The sequence below is a fragment of the Hesperophylax consimilis genome, chromosome 9 (genome assembly GCF_061612785.1).
Source record: "Hesperophylax consimilis isolate HC1 chromosome 9, BYU_Hcon_1.0, whole genome shotgun sequence".
In the NCBI taxonomy this organism is placed as follows: domain Eukaryota; kingdom Metazoa; phylum Arthropoda; class Insecta; order Trichoptera; family Limnephilidae; genus Hesperophylax; species Hesperophylax consimilis.
This window is the reverse complement of record NC_142844.1, coordinates 35,507,211-35,528,430: the sequence shown is the minus strand read 5'-3', so window position 1 is coordinate 35,528,430 and position 21,220 is coordinate 35,507,211. Positions and strand designations below refer to the sequence as shown.

Below are 21,220 nucleotides of genomic sequence, written 5' to 3'. Positions count from 1 at the left end.
TAGAATATGGAATAATTGCTTGGGGAGGAGCAACAAACGCAGCTATCGCTCAAATAGAAATCGCACAGAAAACGATATTAAAGGTAATACTCAAAAAACATAAACTAACCGACACAGACCAAATATTTAAAAGCTGTGACGTACTTGATATACGCCAATTATATGTTAAAACACTACTAAACTACATTTTCGACCAAAAAACAAACCCCAACAAACACAAAATATCACTAATAGACCGGTCAGACAAGCGTACAAAGAAAACATAAAAACTCCGACGGTAAACACTACCTTTGGACAAAGACACCATAACTACCACGCTATTAAAGCATTCAACAGTCTTCCACTTGAAACAAAAATTGAGGAAAATAAAAATAAACTCAAACACAAAATAAAAAAAATGGGTTAAAGAACAAAAAGACAATATTACAAAAATTCTATAACATAAAAGAATAAAACATATACACGCAACACAAAAAAATATATAAAACACGCAACACGCACAAACACATATATCATTATAAATGCCGATTTACATTCTCTTTTGATATTTTTCTCTTATTTTTAATTTTTATTTTAAATTTATCTTTATTTTAATGTTGTTTTTCTTTTATTTTTAAATGTATAAATTCTTAAATTATAAAATGGGGGCCTCAGCACGGGTAAACAACAGAGTGAGGCCAACATTACTGAATTGAAATATGAAATATTGTAAAAAAAAATGTATCAACAATAAAAAAAAATTAAGTATCTCAGGGACAGCATTTTTATTAGGAGTGAAAGTTTTTAGCGATAATAATTTATATCGAACTAATTTTTTATCAAGTTTACGTCTAATTCAGTCATTCTCGGAGTTTTTTTCCAGCTTAAATCCTCAGTTGATATTCCTGTGTCATCAGCGTATGGGATAAGTTTAGACTTAATGGGGATTTCAAAAATATATCGTTGACATGTATTAAAAATAATATAGGTCACAGAACAGTTCCCTGTGGGATGCCAAAATCTTTTGCTTTTTCGAATATGATACTTAAAACAGATATCTGAGTCAGAGTGTAATTCCAGTGGGTGTAATTCTCTAAATGTGTAATTTCGTTCTAGTGTCATTCCGAGAAGGAGAGAATTCCTGTATGGAGACCGGATAACTCATCAAAATGATAATTCATCACATCTTTAAAAAGTTACATAAAGTCATGGAAAGTGATGAAACAACAACTTTATTAAGTGGGTTAAGTAGGTTAGGTTAGGTTTAAATTTTTTTCAATCGTTACTAATGACTTTATAGCACTTTTTAAAAGTGTGTTGAATTGTCACTGTGTTGAGTTATCGTGGAACCTTCCCGTGTACAGCTAGGGGTACTAGGTTTTGGTCGTTGGATATTTATGACACTACAAAACGAACTTCTAGTTACCGTTTTAACCAATAACATTTATGTTAGATGAAAATATTGTAAATAATTTAATATGTAGTAATATAAGTCGTTAATTCAATACGGAATTATTGGATGGGGGGGGTCATACAATAAGATTCTGACCCCTATCAAAGTGGTCCAGAAGCTAATCCTCAAAGTAATCCTAAAAAAACCCTCCACGTATCCAACAGAAACGTTATTTACAGATTTCGGGGTGCCCGAGTCGAAGATATATTCAAGAAAAATGCAATTATCCAAATTTATAAAGATAATATAATCAAAAAATTTGAAACCCACTTATCTAAAAGATATCAATACAATATCAAAATTCCAAAATGTAATACCAAACATATGCAAAATAACTATAAATATTTAGGAATAAAGTATTTCAACAACCTTCCGATTGAAATAAAGAAATTAAAGGACATTAACAAACTTAAACTAAAACTAAAGTTACTCTTTAAGAAATAATCAACTAAATAATTGCCTGTTTTTCCCTTCATTGATATTTATTATCAGTCTATACTCATCTCCACTGTATTTAGATTTTGTCTCTTTATATATTGTTCCTATCATATATATACTTACTTATAGCATAATGATTTTATTTTTCTTATAATTAGTGTAACTCTCTCACCAAGCACAAGAACCAGTTTCTTCATTGGTGAGATTGCGAACATAAATATATTTTGTAATGTAAATATATTCTTTATGTACTCATATTATATCCTGTACCCACTTTATATATATTAAATAAAAAAATGAAGGCACATTAACGATATCGCAAAAAATTGCACAATCTTATCTTCACTCAGTGACTGGTCACTTGATTCACAATCGTTTGTTATTGTCTACATGTTTACGCACCGTTCTGCCGTCTTCATAATCTTATTTCAAATTATTTTATTCAATTACCTGTTACAAAAATGGTACCCTTATAATAGAACCTGTGAGTCAGTTTGACGATGATAAGATAATGATATTCACCGTGAAGGCTGTAATTGCAAAAACTGAAATCTGTAAGGCTGACAGTGTTCTAAACTACAAATTACTAAAAGCTACATGGCTTATTTAATGTGTGCAAAGATCATGCACCACATTTCGCGCATCTTTGCAGCACTCGGTTTTTGTCGATTTCTTACCGACTCGTGGGACGACTGCCTAAGTTCGCCATAGTAAGTTTCAGTGTGGAACTTTTCTGCGCAGGGTCTTACAGCATTTGGTTTGTGTCGATTGCTTACCGACCCGTGGGACATACTTATAATAACATTCTCGCAGACGAAACAAAATTTTGAAGCCTGCCTGGCAAATAAAACCACGTTTCTTTTTAATGGGTTAGTTCAGTAGTTCAAATAGAATTGAAATAATATGAAAATCCCTTAGTAATAATAATGATTGTAATGGATTTAGTTTTGTTTAGTCACAGAATGACGAAGAGAATTTGCACAGAAAAGTTCTTCCCAACCTTCCTCTACCCATTCTTCTCTTCTTGTCACACAATTACTAAAATCTGGGACCATAGAGACTATAACTATGGGCAAATGGATCTCTTGTGCGACATTCTAAAATTTACTTGGAATTTAGGTGTCATTTTCAAATTTAGAACGGATTGTTGAAACAATCGATAGATAAATTACATACCTACCTATATTTTTAAATCTGATTTGTCAACAAAATATGATTATATAATTAAAAAAATGCCAATTTTTTTATAAAAGGCACTGCCGGGTGAAGCAAATATTTTTTACAAAATACCCTCACAGTCTCAAAATCTATGCTTATAAATAATATCCCGTGATTTTCACGGGCCTGTGCTAGTGATTTAATAAAAGCTGACGTACCTTAAAATCATTCATATTTAAGTTCCTGTGGTAATTTGGAGCATAATTTTAAATACAGTTTTGGCTGACGCTTAATTTTTTTTTATTTAACAAGAACAACAAAACGTTTATTATTCCAAATTATCCCAGAAATCACTGATAAAAGTATGTAGGGTACTTCGAAAATATTCCACGTATTGGCGAAAAGTTACACAACATATCTACGAAACACAAATAAATAAAACGTGAAAAACTAGGGTTCAGTATTCCCATAAGTAGATTTGTAAGTTGTGTTGGCTGGTGTCGAGTGTAACAAATTGTAAGATGGAACGGCCCGCACTGAGATGGATGCGGCCCGATCTATCAACGAACTGAGCGCTTACTTTAACAATTTAGGAGGTGCTAAAACTGATATTTATTAAAACGCAATCTGACATTTTCCCTCTTCCTAATTGCTTCTCAAAATTTGTCAGATTAATTAATATATTCCGACAGATCTCCGCAATACTCAATCCATTAGAATAATGAATCTCACCCGTTTCTTCGCAGAATTCAAGACATTTACTTGATCGCAGTTTCTGCTCACAATTGAGCACTTTATACTCAACTTAAGATTTTATCGCACAGGCCTTGTTTTGCGGAGTAATATTTTTTTAGCGGAAGATAATAACAATTTTATGAGCATCCTGGCAGCTGTAGTAAAAATACCCAAGAAGATAACAATTAAATTAGATTCGCGAGATGTAAGGAATTAGTTTTAAAGTGTTTTATAACGAGGGAGTGATAAATATTTTAATATTAATATTATTTTTTGTGTGTAAGGACATTGTCAGCTTCCAGAATTCACTGTTTGTAATGGACGCAGCTCGTCGTTATGAATGCCAAGTCTAATTTAGCTTATGACACTTCTTGCTTAATCTGCATGATAAACCTTTGTTTAATAACGTCCACATAAACTTAAATGTTATCTAACTTTTCAGTGTTGCTTCCAAAATATTAAATTAATTTATTCTGGAGAGTGTTTAGGGCGAATATAAATTAAGGATTCTGATGTTTTTTCGGCAATAAAATGGGTCCCTAAATGATAATTTTTGAGCTACAAAGAGAAGACATTAATTTTGCACGTTTCAGTAAGATAAAGTAGCTGGTGTATTAAAATTTAGGGTTTTTAAAAAATGTGAATACCACACTCGAGTACCATTGCATCGCCTGGAAAAAGTTGGACTATTATTGCTAACGATTTGGTTTTCACCGGTGAAGCCACCGCGAAGAAAGGTGCTGCATTCGGCAGTAGTTACCTTAAGTCAAGCCCATTGTTCGTTCCATTCAAACATGCTTATTTAAAAACTGCATGTAAGTCTAGTGTGTATAGAGGTAGCTTATGATATCCCCAAAGACTGGGGGATGATGCGAGTAGTATTAAAATTGGGGATGGGAAGTAGAGTCGTGCAAACAAAAAGATTTTTGGAAGATCACAAGTTTAAAAAAATATTATAAACAGTCTTAATCTTAATCTTAATAAATGTTCAAAGAAAATAAAATATACGTCACGGGACGGTGAAAATTAAAATAAACAAGTCTTCATATTGTTGCACATAAAACTATTATTTTATTATTACTAAAATATAAAGGTACAAGCTAAAAATATAAACAATCATACAATGCAGTTAAGTTGAATCATGTTAATGATTTTAGTGAACATTTTGATATTGAAGAAAGCCTTACTGTAACAAGCGTTTAAATCTCTAACAACAAGCTTTACTTTGGAATTAAGAAAATATTTGAGTTAAGGTTCAGGACAACAATATCCTTCGATGAGCCTTCCCCGCACAGTGTTTTGGCGGCCGGGCAGAAAGAGCCGATGAATCACGTGGCTGGCCGAATGAAGTGTCATTGCCTGCAAGAGCGTAGTTCCATATTTCCACGCTTGATATGCAAGAGATGGTTTTCTATAAAAAAATACTGAATTTCAACAAAAAGGAAAATGTCACTAATGGTTCTACAAAGTTGTACAAAGTATAATATTAGTTCAACTACAGACAAAGTTGCTGTCGATTAAGTCACAAATTGGTGACGAAGTGTTGTGGGATTAAATTTTTTTTTATTATTTGGTAGGTAAAAAAATATATTCGACTACTGCAAAAACATGTTTTATGTATTTAACTAGGAAGATTTTCCCGTTTAAGGCGATGCACCAAGTCGTGTAACATTTGGAATCGGGCCGCTAAAAACAATATTCCTTGTGATGGTGAAAAGGTTTAAATTCGCACTGACGCCAGCCGCCCGTTTTGATTTATGGAAGAAAAAAAGCCAAAAAGTGTGTTTTATTTTATTTTGCGAAGTTTATGCACAAGTATTTATATGTTTTACGATCATTTTCTTAATAAATTAATTTTTCATAAAATACGATAAAACAATAATCGAAATAGTAGATTTTGAAATTTAAATATTTTTTTATAAATATCAAATGTTCAAATTTTTTGTGCTTATAAAAATACTAATCCAAAAACTGTACGATTATTTCAGAGGCCAAGATTTTTACTTGCATTTTTTTAAATTAAAGCACATAAAATATTTTTAAGCGACCAAATTTTTAAACCAAAAACTCATGATTTTGCGTTAATACTCTGTTGAACACGTACATTAAAAAATCAACTCCTAATGCGTACTGTAGGTAGCACGTACATTGTCGTACACAAGGTAAATAATGATGGGTTTTAAAATGGAAAATAATAGAATTAAGGTAGGGTGCAGGAGTGCCAACCAACTGCCCAGCGGGCCGGATAGGAGAGGCCAGTTTTGGTAGACCCTTTGGCATCTCCAGCTGGTTTTTTCGATTCCTCATACCATTTTTCTTCCTTTCCTATCCTTCATTTCCTTAAAAAGACCCTCCACACAGAATTCTCATAGATGACATAATCCTCGAGGGAAATATTTACCTCAGGGCCTCCTGATGGATACCAAAGGAAGTCTTCTACCAAAATTCATGATGTTTCCAAGTTAATTTTCAAGTTCTATGAAAGTTCTGTTATTATTTCAGTTCTATGAAGCAACTGACCTATAATGATATAAAAACAGAACTTGAATAGGACATTCATAGAACTTAAAAATGAAAGTTTGAAATTGATGAAATTTTTCAAATCCTGAAACCCGTCTTTAATAATTACTTTCGGTTTTAGTAAATTTTTTGGCTAATTCTGTTAAAAAATGGCTCATTTTGCTATCCGTCAAAGGGAATGGTTATTTTAAGAAGAAAATTTTTCATACACTTACGAATAAATAATAATTATAACGACCATATTAAAGATACATTTGTTGTAAAGTTAAAATAATTAGCGAAATGCCTTTTTTTCAGGGAGGACAAGAGGTGTTCCAAGAACTTCCTCACGAGTATGTTCCCCCAGAGATGCTGAGGAAAGTTGCAGAACATGGCAGTTAGTAAACTAGTTTAATAAAAATCGAAATTATTTATTTACTTTGTCACTTTAAACTTTAAAAATTCAACTTTTACATGTGTATAACAGACTGGGTCCATTTACTTTTGTACATGCGAACAGTAACTTAAAAAATAATTAGATATTTCAACATAAAAGTTAACAAAGGTGGTAAGTTCTTAAGGAAAGACTGCGCCGCTTTTTTCATTCAAATCTAAGCTATTCTTTTTATTCAAATAGTTTAGCAAATATTTACAAGTACGGATACATGCTACTTTATTTTGTATGTATTTAAATATTAAATATAAGCAATCAAATAATTCAATTTTTCATGATTTTAAGCATTTTTTGGGAGCTAATAATAATAATTTTAATATATTTACTATAATAAACTTGAAAAAAAAAGATGGAAGTAAATGTAAATTACAAACGACTGATTTACACTGGAACACAAATATATCGAATATAAATAAATACAAATTGCCAAAAAAACTGTTTCTAGAAATTTAATTTTTTTTATTTTATTTTCATGATATTACACACAGTAAGTAGGGCAAGATTATTTTGGTAATAATTACAATTGACTCAAAAAAAAAATTACCAAAGTTGCCTCCAAAATCAGTTAAAATTGTTTTTTTTTAATGACTTACATATCATAATTGAAAACAAAAATAAATAATGTCTAATTTGCTAAGGTTTTTGAGAAAAAAAAGTTTGGTTAAATGGTCTTAAATACAAATTTAAGTTTTATATGAAAAGGGCCGCGCAGTCTCTCCTCTTAAGCATAATACAAAACAAAAGTGTAAAATGAATAAATATTTGCATGTCTCTTGAATATATTATCAAGAGATATGTTGTTTAGTAGCACTGTACCCCGTGTCATGCTGTACTGAGCCATTACGTAGCATTGCTCGAAATTACTTGCCGTGCTTGATTTGGTGACCAGATCTGAATAGACGAGTACTTCCCGGACTTCTTCTTGCTCATCTTTTTCCCTTCCCCGGTTCAATAAGCGTCACAACATATATCCAACTAGGGGGTGCCATTGTTCTACTGGTTTTGGACAGTAGGTAGCCGTTTCTACTCTCATGCGGTAATCACATTAAAAAAACTAAAATAAAACTGCATGCAAATATCACGCTGTGAAATTAATAATGCAGCAAAAAATCACGGGAGCGAATCGGAAGTCGTTTAAAATTGGAAATTGAAACGAAAGATAGTGGTTCAATTGCCGACAGTTTTTTTTAATCTTTTATTTACATTTAATTTTTTTCCTTTTTAATAATATTTTTGTATGTTGGTTAGAGCGAACTATGATTTATATTAGTTGGGTATGTTTGTGAACTATGTCTACGTTCTAAGTATGTATTTTTAAACAAAATACCAAATAAAATAATGCATGTAATACTTGTCACAGATCCAAGCAAGGTGTACGGCTGTGAGGTGGGAAGACGTCACCATCTGGAGAGGAAGGACGGAGGAGGATACGATAACAAGGAGTACGAGGAACACCCTGAGAGATATATCTCCACTTTCAGCAAAAAGGTAGGACTTTATGATTTTCTATACTTATAACCATGATATATATAAGCTTACATATATATTAAACTTATATGTAAGCTTATGTGTATTGTTGTAGACAAGTATAATAAACTAATATATATATAAACTTCACCCGCCATAATACAGGGCATCCCTAGCATTACGGTTGAAATAACATTTAAAATGTGATTCAATGTAAATTTTCTTTAAAATAAAATTTAAAAAATATAAATACATCCATATTTAGAGGCAGTGGCAGCTCGAACACTTCTAAGATGGTGGGGACCGACATTTTTTACGTTTACTGTACTGAAATCTTTAAAATTTCTCACAAAAAAATGAACAAGCGCGCCTAATCAGATGCCTAAACACAAATATATTCTAATCTCTGTAGGTAGGTATATACCAATGTAGTATTACAATAAAAATAACTCAATATCTTGCAAGATTATTTTCGAACTTCTGTAATTTGATTACGCGTGATTCCCGTCCGAAACTATGAAATCCACATACGAAAATGGATTTTGTCAAATCACATAAGGTCTTTCGAATCCCTGGCCTCAGACTTACAAATCAAATTGATTATCTTTCCAAGACAGAATAATCTGTTTGAATAATTTTAAAAAAATAAAAAGATTGAACTTATTTAAATCACATGGATATATAAAGAAGAGTGTCTGTGGTGGGTGGACGGCGTGGATTTGATTTTTATACAAATCAATGATGAAATTTTGCACACTTGACCTTAAAACAAGAGAAAAGTGTTCATTATTCGGAAAACTCTCCGTAAATCCAGGATAACGCGCGGAATTTCAGCTAATTATTGTTTTTCGCTTTTATAAACATTTTATTGAGCTTTCGATTACTAATCATTTTAATGTAATTATGTCTACTTTATGGTAAATGTATTGCATTTCTTTACTTTGACGAGTTGTATATTACATACATACACCCCGCAAAAGAACTCTGGCAAAATCATAATTATTGTAGAAATTTTACGTTAATATTACACTGAGAATTAGGATAGCCGAGTAATAATCAAGTTACTTTAATAAACATAATGTATTATATCGAGTAACAGTGATATAAAAGAGATATAGGACAATCGTATAGTCCTTTTCTTCTCGCTATATCGTGTCATTTCTTTCAACCTAGAACACGCTCGTTAAAGTAATTATTTTAAGAAATAATTGTTGGCTGACGATTTTCTGCCATTAATTTAAGAGTTCAAGACGTCTTCTAATAAGCGACCTATGCTGAATGAATAATGGAAACGATAAACATTATGAATGTTCCAAGAATATACAATCAAAATGTCGAGCGTTATAAGAACGGAGCGGAGGTTCCCGTTAGTGAAATCGGAAACGAATTGATGACACATGCCAGGTCGTTTTCTCCTTCAGAAGGTTTCTATAGTTCCCTTTATCACTAAGCCCGTTCGGAAATAGTCCAATAAAGAAGGTAGCCGATCATCCTATCCTTTTACTTGACAAGTAAAGAAGACCACCAGAATAAGTCAAATATTTGAATTCTTAGGAAGGGTTGTTTCGCAGAATTTGAACAATTTATTAAAGTTCTGTGAAAGTCCTATTCATGTTCTGTTACTATCCAAATACTATGAAACAACCGGGCCATGATAAAATCATAACAAAACTTTCACAGATATCGAAATATATTTAAAGAATTGTTCATTCTGTGAAAAAACCCGTCCTTGCTGTTAATATCCTCGTGTTTAACAAACTAGTAGTTCTGTAAACTGTAGGTAGTACCTGACGTTAAAAAAAGAATATTTCTAATTTTCTCTTATTTAATAAATCTATGCCAAGATTTGTATTTAGATACAAATACCTACCTATTTAATTATAAACTATGCAGTTTGTTTTATTATTTTTAAATAACGAATCATGCAACTTATCCAAAGAAACGTCACTTTACTCAATGAAATTAAAATTTTCAAAACTTTCGCCAAGAAAGTAAGTACCATAATATTTTAAAAAATATGTATGAAATTCCAATCAAGCTAGACGATTTAACATTTGAAAAAAGAATATTTAATGAAACTTAAAAACGGCTGCCATCTTGAATTTACAAATAAACGAAATGCAATAATATCGGGTTAAATCAGGACTTCGCTACACTCAACCAACAATACAAATTTTAACTATAAAGTACAAATCGGTTTTATGAAACTTTTTTCCGGAAATTCTAGCTGCAGTTTGCATTGTGGAATTTGTGCATACATGTAGAAAAATGAGTACGGCTATATTATATACTATTAAAAATGTGACTGCATGACCATTTCCTAATAAAATATAAGTAATTCAGAATATATCTGAACACGAAGGTGCTCTTGTCCAAATAAATATAATGAACGAGATGCGAAAACATTGTTGTTTTGAAGAACACGTTTTCCGACTGACTTCCTCATAACATATTAGTGCTTTACTGAAAGTTAAGAAATTTGTTAAAATATGCCTCTAGTCCCGTTTTTAACAGAAAATGAATAATTTGAACAGATTTTTGAATAAATTAACAATATTTCATATCAGTAAGTTTTCTCCGTGTCTGTAGAAACCCTCTTGCAGTGCACTATGTAAATTGTACGCCTCGAGCTTTTATTTAGACTAACCATACAAAACGCTTTTTCATTTAGAATAGTAGGGAATTAAAGTTGTACAAACTAAAGCTAACATTTAAATTGTTTTCAATTCTTATAACTGATATAGCGTGAATAATGTCAGACAGGTTCTTAGTGGTCAGTCGTCGTTTCAGGAATGAATTTACGAGCGCCGTTCCCCATATATCCCTGCTTGACCCGTTGTGGCTCGTGGGTAGATACCGTCTACTGCCACTGATATTAGTAGGCAGTACCTTACGTGAATAGCGGACAATGGTGGTCACATTTCTTGGTAGTCCTAAGTATGTTGACGTCAGAGGCAGCCTTAGGAGGTTCTTCCTTAGAGGTAGCGCTCAAAGAGATTCTCTTATGGTTCTAGAATACATGTTATAATAATGTAAAGCTGTCCAACACAATTTTAATACAAAAATTAAATAATTGATCAAACGTCCAGTGAGAGATTTTATGTATTTTTTTAAGAAATGCTTGTCTCTAAATTTTACATTTAATAGGCTTCCTCACATTTAATTGGTATTGAATGCAACAACCCTTACTACCTACCATCTTGATCAGCAGAGCCTTCAGATTATCATTAATTAATTATTTTTATTTTTTTAAAAGAATTAATGTGTGGTATTTTTATGATGTTTAGTATCTATGGTGTGTTTTTAAGCATGGCGGTCGAAAAATTCTAAATGACTGTAATATACAATGCAAACAAATAAAAAGTAAAAACAAATTATAAAATAGAATTTTCGTCAAGTTTTTACATATTAGGAGATTTGAATACTACTCTTCAAGGAAGCGTTAGCTCGTGGTTGGAAGAGTAAATTACTGAAGATATTTTTTAGTTATTAATAATATTATAGGTACATGTATTATGTGCTGTAATAAGTAAATTGAAGTAATAAAGTAAAAAATTGTTACTATTAGTAGTTATAATGTATCTAAAACAATGTTAATAATAATAATAATAATAATAATAATAAAAGTAAGTAGGGGTAAAAGCTAGTAGATTAAAAAGATATAATTATACGTATAATAAAAAAAAAATAATAGATTATTCCAGAAAAATGAACAAATATTTTATTCCAAACTTGACGATAAACAAAATATTATTTCGAATAATAATATTCCATTGCCATCTGAATCAGAAATGCGCGATTTTTGGACTAAAATTTGGAGTAAAGATATAAAACATAACGAGTCAACTCCCTGTATAGAAAATGAAGAACTCAATTTTTCAGGTATTGAACAAATGAGTTTTTCTAATATATCGGTTGAATTGTTAACCAAAATTATTAAAAATACTCATAATTGGAAAGCCACGGGTTGCGATTGGATACATAATTTTTGGTACAAACGTCTGACTACTTTACATCCTCTTTTGGCAAAAAATCTTTCAAAATTTGTCAGTCAACCTCAAAATTTTCCAAATTTTCTAACTAAGGGCATTACTTATATGTTACCCAAAAGCGAAAATATTAATAATCCCTCTCAGTACAGACCCATTACATGTTTACCGACAATATACAAAATTTTGACCTCTTGTTTAACAGATTTAATATATACTCATTTAGATGAAAAAAATATTTTATCTGAACAACAAAAAGGTTGTCGCAGAAAACATATGGGATGTAAAGAACAATTAGTTATTGATTCTGTAATTCTAAAACAGATTCAAACTCGAAAACGTAATTTACATACTTGCTATATAGACTACCAAAAGGCTTTCGATAGTGTCCCGCACTCGTGGCTGATCAAAATATTAAATATATATAAAATTAACCCCATTATTATTAACTTTTTGGAAAATATTATGTCCTTTTGGAATACCAATTTACTTATCAATTTAAAAGGTAAGAAAATAGTAATACCGGGCATTTCAATTAAAAGAGGAATTTTTCAAGGAGACTCATTGAGTCCTCTTTGGTTTTGCTTAGCATTGAATCCTCTATCTAAAATGTTAATTAAAAGCAAGTTTGGAATAAAAGTTAAGGGTAATACAGGGGAGAGTAGTACAATTTCGCATTTATTATTTATGGATGACATAAAATTATTTTCGAATTCTGAACAAAATTTAGAGAAAATGATTGAGGTAGTTAAAAACTTTTCAGATGATATCAAAATGACTTTTGGTTTAGATAAATGTAGAACGATCCATATAGAGAAAGGCAAAATTGTAGATGGGGACGAGAGTATATTAAGAAATTTTCAAATTACTAGTATGAAAAGGGATGAGGTTTATAAATATTTAGGATACCCACAATCAAATAGATTAGACCATATTTTATTTTTTTTTTTTATTTTTTTATTTTTTTTTATTGAATAAATAGTTAATACATAATATCAACAAACAAGTCCTGCTAAGCCGATTGAATTGGCTTGTCAACAGGTGCTTAAATTTAGTTTCAAATACATTTTTTTAAGTTATAATTTACATCTTATATCTACAGAATTAACAATTTTTCATACAATTTTTCATACATAATTAAAATAAATATTTTTTTTCCGATAGCCAATTTTTCACCATATATTTAACCTTATTCATAGATTTACATTGCTTTATAGTGTCAGGTAATAAATTAAATATCTTCGGTATGTTGTATTCAAACGTTCTCTGTCCGTATTTATTATTAAATTTCGGAACTATTAACCCGTCATTGCGCGTGAATCTAGTACTGTATTTATGTTCTAATTTTTCTTTATGCTGCGGGGTAAATATATACTGAATTATGATTTTTTGCCATAGTATAGCCTTAACAGGTAAAATTTTGGCACTCTGAAACAGCAACGGTGTATTATGTCTCTGTTTAAAAATATTAGGGACGACTAGTAATTTTACAATTGCGTTTTGTACAACTTGGACTTGTTTCAGATTGGTTATACTAGTATTTCCCCATATGGTTAATCCATATCTTATAATAGATTCTGCCATTGACATATATATTATTTTAAGTGTTTCAATTGATAGGAAAAAATTTAATGTGTACATTCTGCCAGCAATTGATCTGAGTCTTTTACAGGTTTTTTTAATATGTTTGTCCCATTTGAAAAAGCAATCTACTGTAACACCAAGATAGACATATTCTGTAACTAATTCTAAGCTTTCACATTTACAATTAGTCGGGATATTTTTATGGATGCAATTAAAACTATGAGAAATAATATTAGGATTAAATTGAAATCTGGCATTAGGTGATCTTATATGCATAACTTTGGTTTTTTTAGCATTTATTAATAGTCCTGCATCATGTGACCATTTACAAAGTTGATTAAAGTCAATTTGCATGAGTTCAATTGCAATTTTTAGATCTTTATGTGATATGACCAATGCCGTATCATCTGCAAATACAAAATGTTTAACAAAAGAGAAAAGTTTTTTCATTATAGTTACATAAATTATATATAGTGTAGGTCCCAATATGGAACCTTGTGGAACTCCTGCAGATACATTCTTTGTTTTACTAAAAGTATTATTTATTTTGGTACATATTTTTCTATTTCTAAGATAATCTTTAAATAAATTTAACACATTTCCTCTTATTCCAATTTTTTCTAAGGTTTCTATCAGTTTTTTAGAGTTAATTGTGTCAAAAGCTTTAGAGTTATCGATAAATAACACAATAACATGTAATTTATTATTTAATTGATTATTTATGTAATTGGAAAAATCTTGCAGTAATTTTTCAGTATTTTTTTTTCTTTGAAAGCCATATTGATTTGGATCTATGATAGCGAATTTTTCAATGTAATTATTTAATTTATTTGATAAAAATTTTTCGAGAATTTTTTCTAACGCAGGTAGTATACTAATAGGCCTATAATTTCCCAGTTCAATGTGTTTTCCACCTTTAAATATTGGTCTAGTAATGCTACATTTAAATTCTTGTGGAATTTTTGCTTGCTTTATTATCGTATTGATTAAATGAGTAATTATTGGCCCAAGAGTTTTTATATTTCTTTTTAAATCAAACATTCTTATATTGTCAATACCTGTGCTTTTAGAGTTTTTCATTTTTTTAACAATGTTTTCAATATCAGTTATAGTAGCTCTTGGTATAAATAAACTGTGAGGCAGTTCTTCCAGTACAATATTAGTAGCTTTGTGATTGCATTTATGTAACATGTTGCTGATGCTATCCGAGAAGTAATTCACAAAATCATTTGACACAGAATCCTCAGTTCTATCTTTTAACATATATCGTGTTATTGTTTCATCACAATCGTTTTTGGGTTTACGTCCTAAAATATTATTTATCACATCCCAGGTTTTTTTTGTATCATTAAAACAGTTTTTAAATTTATTATTATAGTAGTTAGTTTTATCTTTATTTATAAGTTTATTGACAAGGTTTCGTGATTTTTTGTATTCTGTTTCATATGTTTTGTTTGTTGGTGTACTTTTCCATTTTTTATATTGTTTATCCCTTTTATTTATTTGACATAATAATTCACTGCTTACCCATTCATTTATTGCATAAGGTCGTGTTTTCGGTTTTTGCACTATCGTTTTAGAACTGCTCTTGTAAAATTTATTAAATAAAGATTTTATTTTTTCATATAATGAAATACAATCCTCATCCTCTATAAGTTTACTCCAGTTATAATCTCTGATATGTCTATCAATATCCTTTTGTGAGATGATTTGAATATACTTATTTGCAAAGTCTACCTGACGTTTATGACATTTTATATTAATAGCAGTGATAAAATGATCGGCAATATTATTTTCACAGACGCAAGCTGTTATTTTCTTGCCTCTAAATTTGGCAAATATATGGTCAATACACGTGCGAGTAATTTGTCCATTTGATACAGCTTCTCTGGTTACTACATTGATGCATTTAGTTAAATAATGGTTAGTAAGTAAGTTTTCATACGAAGTTACAATATTATCTTGTTCATCAAGCAAATTAATATTTATATCTCCAAGTAAGATAATATTTTCCTTACTATTATTTGTCTCAAGATATGATGATAATTCCGTCAGAAATGAAGATTTACTGAAATTAGGAGGTCTATAGATAGCTATTATATTGACTTTAGTTTTGTCCTGGAGTATGAGCTTTCCTGATATATTTTCAAAATGTATTGATTTTAATGTTTTTAGTCTAAATTCAAATTTGTTTCTTATATACAATATAATACCTCCTCCTGACTTATCAGTCCTGCAGTAGTTATATGCATTATATCCAGGAATATTGTAAATACACATACTTTCAGTTTGAACAGATGTTTCACATAGCATCAGAATGTCAATATGCTTCAAACAATTAATTAAATATATATGCAATACATCCCAATATTTTTGTATAGATCTAATATTTAATTGAATACAAACAAGATTATCAGACGAATTTATGTTTTGTTTTTTTATCCAATCTTCTAAATTATTTACTGTACTACTTTCTATTTCATTATCATTATCTATATAAGAAAAATTATTCTGCGCCATTTAATTCGTGATGGTAATTAATTATTTTCTTGTTTTGTTTAACAGACATATTTTGAGTATAAATTGAAGAATTTAATGTTAAATATTTAACAAAATAAAAGTGATTGTATTTGAAGCTAATTGGTACAAGTAATTTTTGATAAAGGCTTAATAAATATAAAATAAACTGTATGTTCACATCTAGTGTTATCTCAGAATATTTTTCATATTTAAAAAAAATTTTAAAAGCTGTTTTTATAATTATGAATGTGAAATGTAGTACACAGTGAAAAAATGCATGTTTAAGTAAACAAAAAAATGTTGTTGAAGGTGACGTTATGATATTACTATTAAAAAAATAATGTAATATAATAATGTTATTTTTGTTAGTTAATTTGTGATTTTTTATAATTTTTATAACGATATTTATGTAATAAAATGTAATAACACTAAATCTACTTTGAGACAGGTTTAATCTTATTTCTAGTCAATATTCTATTTTTTCTTTTGCTAAAAAGCTCATTTTTTTATACACAATACATTTCGTTTTATCGTTTGCAGAATGCCTGATGTCAATATTCCAGTTCATTTTTTTATTTTTTTTATCACAATTTTTACATTTAGGTTCTTTATCTTTGTTAGCACAATCTTTGTAGGAATGATCACCAGCACAGTGTGTACACAATGGTTTGTCCTTTTCTTTATGAAGACACCTGACAGAAGTATGTCCAAAGCCCAGGCAGTGATAGCATTGCACTAGAGGATGGGCATCCTCTACTTGTATTCTCTGGTATCCCACATAGATTTTACCGGTATATACTAGCCTTCTTCTTATTTCAGTACTAACTTCTATTATGTAATTAGATGTGTTATTATATTTGTTTTTCAAGATCTTTTTTAACGTCATCTCAATTTCTGGTTTATCTATCATCACATCCTTGATATCTTCATTCTGTTCGATTATATCTTGTATTATATCATCCTTATTATAGTCATTAGCAATGCCCTTAAGTATTATAGTTGGTCTTTTCTTTTTAATTTCTGTAGCACTGATGTCTTTGAACTCGTCTCCGATAGCTTTACTCATTTTTTCCGCATCGTACTTTGTCGAACATTTTATAAGTATTCTATTTTTAGATATCGCATTAACACCAATCACTTTGGCACCAATCTTACTTAAGTTAATTTTCTTCCTGATTTTATTTTGTATATTTTCTGAAGATTCGTCAGCATTGTTCGATGAAACTATTAATTTGTAATCACTTTCCAATATTTTATTTTGGTTTTCAGCTACTTTCCCGTATCCAAATGTTGGTTCGATTATTTTTTCCTTTGCTTCAGATAACTGAAGAGTTAGATGTCCCATCCAGTTAAATATAGCACTTGTTTTCGTTGTAATTAAGTTAATTTGTTCTTTATTAAATTTATTCACTTTATCTTGAACACAATTCAATAAATCATCAATTGCCTCCTTCGCAGAATCCATGAATTGATGTGGATTCATATTTATTTTGTGGATTATCATTAAAAATGATATTAGGATTAAATTTCAAACTAGGATCAGGAAAATTTTAAAATGCAATCTATCTGCTAAAAATTTAGTAAAAGCAATAAATACTTGGGCAATACCTCTATTAACATACTCATTTGGCATAATTCAATGGTCTAATACAGATTTAGATAACTTAGAAAGATTAATTAGAACTACGCTAACAAAGTTTAATTGCCATCATCCAAATTCAGCTATAGAACGAGTTAATTTACCTAGAAATTTAGGAGGTAGAGGTATAGTCAAAATAACTTCTTTAAAACATAATCAGGTAGAAATTCTAAGAACTTTTTTCCATAGGAAAGCTCATAGCTCAGAAATGCACAAAATAATTTGCAAGGCAGATAGAAATATTACACCTTTAAATTTATACGATGAGAATGCCAACATTTTTATAAATCCCAACCAGGAATTATTAGATTCCTGGTCAAATAAAATTTTACACGCAAAACACTTCAATTATCTCAACCAAACATATGTTGACAAATTTTCGTCAAACAAATGGTTGAGTATTGGAGAGTTGAGCGCAGAAATAGAAGGATTTATGCTTGCCATTCAGGATAGAGTCATTAATACTAAAAATTATAGAAAGCATATAATCAAAGATACAAATCAAATTGATGATTTGTGTAGAAAATGTTTGGCTTTTCCGGAAACTATAGAACATATTATATCTGGATGTTCTATATTAGCACCGTCCGAGTATACATTTAGGCACAATCAAGTTTTAAAAATAATTCACCAAAATTTGGTAATTAAACATAACTTGATTGACTGCCGTAATATAGTACCATACTATGAATACGAACCAAATTCATTTTTAGAAAACGAATTTTATAAAATATATTATGATAAAACTATACTAACAGACCGAACGATTAGTCATAATAGACCCGATATAGTTTTACATGACAAAATTAAAAAAATAACTTATATCATTGATGTCGCTATTCCAAATTCCTGTAACATTCAAAAATCTGTTAATGAAAAAATTAGAAAATACACAGATTTAGGAAACGAAATAAAAAGAATTTGGCATTCTCAGACTATAAAAATATTACCATTCGTTATTTCGGCTACTGGCATTATACCTAGCTCTCTCATTAAAAATTTAGGCGTATTAGATCTATCAAAAAATTTATATATAAAGATGCAAAAGTCGGTCATTTTGAATACATGTAGGATAACGAAAGATTTTTTAAATATTTATGTTGAGGGATCAGTAGGATTTATAGGCCCTGTTAGAAGTACTACCGAGCCGAACCCTCTGATATGAAAATATCTGGAGTCGGTGAATTTTTTTTTCCCATTTGATCTCTGGTGAGTTGACGTGTTGTTGTTCTTGTATTGTTTTGTATTTATTTTACTTATATAATGCACTTGCATAGTGTTGATTGACTAGCTGATCATTTGTGGAAAAGTGAGTGGAAGGGTTTAGTTTTTCCTATGGGGAAGATTTAACCCGGACAACAAAATCGGAAGCATAAAAAAAATAATTAATATAATATAATATAATATAAATATAATACCATTCGTTATTTCGGCTACTGGCATTATACCTAGCTCTCTAATTAAAAATTTAGGCGTATTAGATCTATCAAAAAAATTATATATAAAGATGCAAAAGTCGGTCATTTTGAATACATGTAGGATAACAAAAGATTTTTTAAATATTTATGTTGAGGGATCAGTAGGATTTATAGGCCCTGTTAGAAGTTCTACCGAGCCGAACCCTCTGATATGAAAATATCTGGAGACGGTGAATTATTTTCCCATTTGATCTCTGGTGATTTGACATGTTGTTCTTGTATTGTTTTGTATTTATTTTGCTTATATAATGCACTTACATAATGTTGATTGACTAGATGATCATTTGTGGAAAAGTGAGTGGAAGGGTTAAGTTTTTCCTTTGGGGAAGATTTAACCCGGACAACTAAATCGGAAGTTTAAAAAAATTATAATTGGATAATTTGTAGAGCGCCGTTTTTGTGAAAAATCACCTCAGGGCGCTGTACAATTTGTTTCCTAGGATCTACATTTGTTATTTGTTATTTATACACAAAATTTAGTCTACATTTGGAGAAGAAATTATCACTTATGGAAAATAAATGAGCTATCGGTTATTTTAGGATGCATTCAAATGGTAACAGTTTTCTTGATGTGATTGTCTTTAAAATATTTTTTCAAACAAATGTTTGGATTTTGTGTTTAATACTTCTAATATCTTCCGATATTCGACTGGAAAAGTTCTTCCTATATACATAAGTTAAATAATTTTTATTAAATGGAGTTTTTAATTTTGGGCATGGAAAAATATGTTTAGGTCGACTAAAGTTTTGAGTTAAAAAAAAAGTATTTTTCTTTTTTTATGATTTGAATTATTGAAATTTTAATGTATGGCACTTTAAATTAAGAAATCTACGAATAAGCAAGCCTTATATATTTGAGCAAAACACTAAAATTCCAAGCATTCCTCCAGAGTCCAGAAGTTTTACCTTTAAGGAACTTCATAAAACAAATGACAAAATAATTTGATAATATTTCAAATAAGTAATAAAGTAGTCGCTCTGAAGATTCATTAATAAAACGATGTTTTATTCTATTCAATATTAAGAACAGCAGATTATAAAAAAGAGGAGATAAACAAGTAAAAGCATATCCGGCAAACAGGAAGTGATTGACGGTTTATAAATACCCACAACAGTTTGCTGTATCCAAAGAGACTCAGCTTAACCTAACTCAACCAAAACTTACTCAGAGAAATAACTTAACTGTGATTTATTTGAGTCGACTTATAAAGTGTTCGTTCGTTTTAATCCATTTTACAAAACCTACATTTTAATATATATTTTTCACTTCCCGACGTTATTTAGAAGGTTTTCTTTCCAAGGTTTTCATAAAGTTAATATATTCAAAGACAGCGACAAATTACGGATAAAAAACTTATTTTTGCAAAGCGAGATAATAACAAAATTTTAATATTGAAGAACGCTGGGTAAAATGTTAGCATCTCTTCACTACAGTTATTGTACTCTACCAACGTGCAAAAATACGTCCGTGATAATTCAGTATTGAAAAACCTGCATTATTATGATAAAATTGTACAACCCCATCAAGCCAACCGAAAAGAAAAATGCTCCTGTAATCACTAAAATTAGTTGTTTATGCAAGTACAATAGTTAAATTCAAGTGAAATAATAAATGTTTGCTACAAATTTTATCTATATTGTGCTTGTAGGTTTGATAACACCTCGATGTTAAGAGTAGTTATATACTTGAAAATCCCTTGAATCTGTGTAAAATCAGGCAACTCTGAAAGTTTAAAGTATTTCTAAGCTTTGAATCGTAGGAAAAGTTGCCACAGGTTGGAATGATATTGGTTTTAAAGTTATTTTTTGTTATGTTCTTCATCATTC

General features: G+C 29.9%; 1 protein-coding gene across 2 annotated transcripts in view; it reads left to right on the top strand.

Moving 5' to 3' along the window:
- LKRSDH (lysine ketoglutarate reductase/saccharopine dehydrogenase) overlaps nt 1-21,220 on the top strand; it is a 418,858-nt gene that overhangs the window by 71,782 nt on the left and 325,856 nt on the right. For both annotated transcript variants that reach the window (XM_089635917.1, XM_089635918.1), the window contains exons 7-8: nt 6,581-6,659; nt 8,077-8,204. In XM_089635917.1, coding sequence (XP_089492043.1) covers nt 6,581-6,659; nt 8,077-8,204 — 207 coding nt within the window. The remainder of the gene's footprint in view (nt 1-6,580; nt 6,660-8,076; nt 8,205-21,220) is intronic.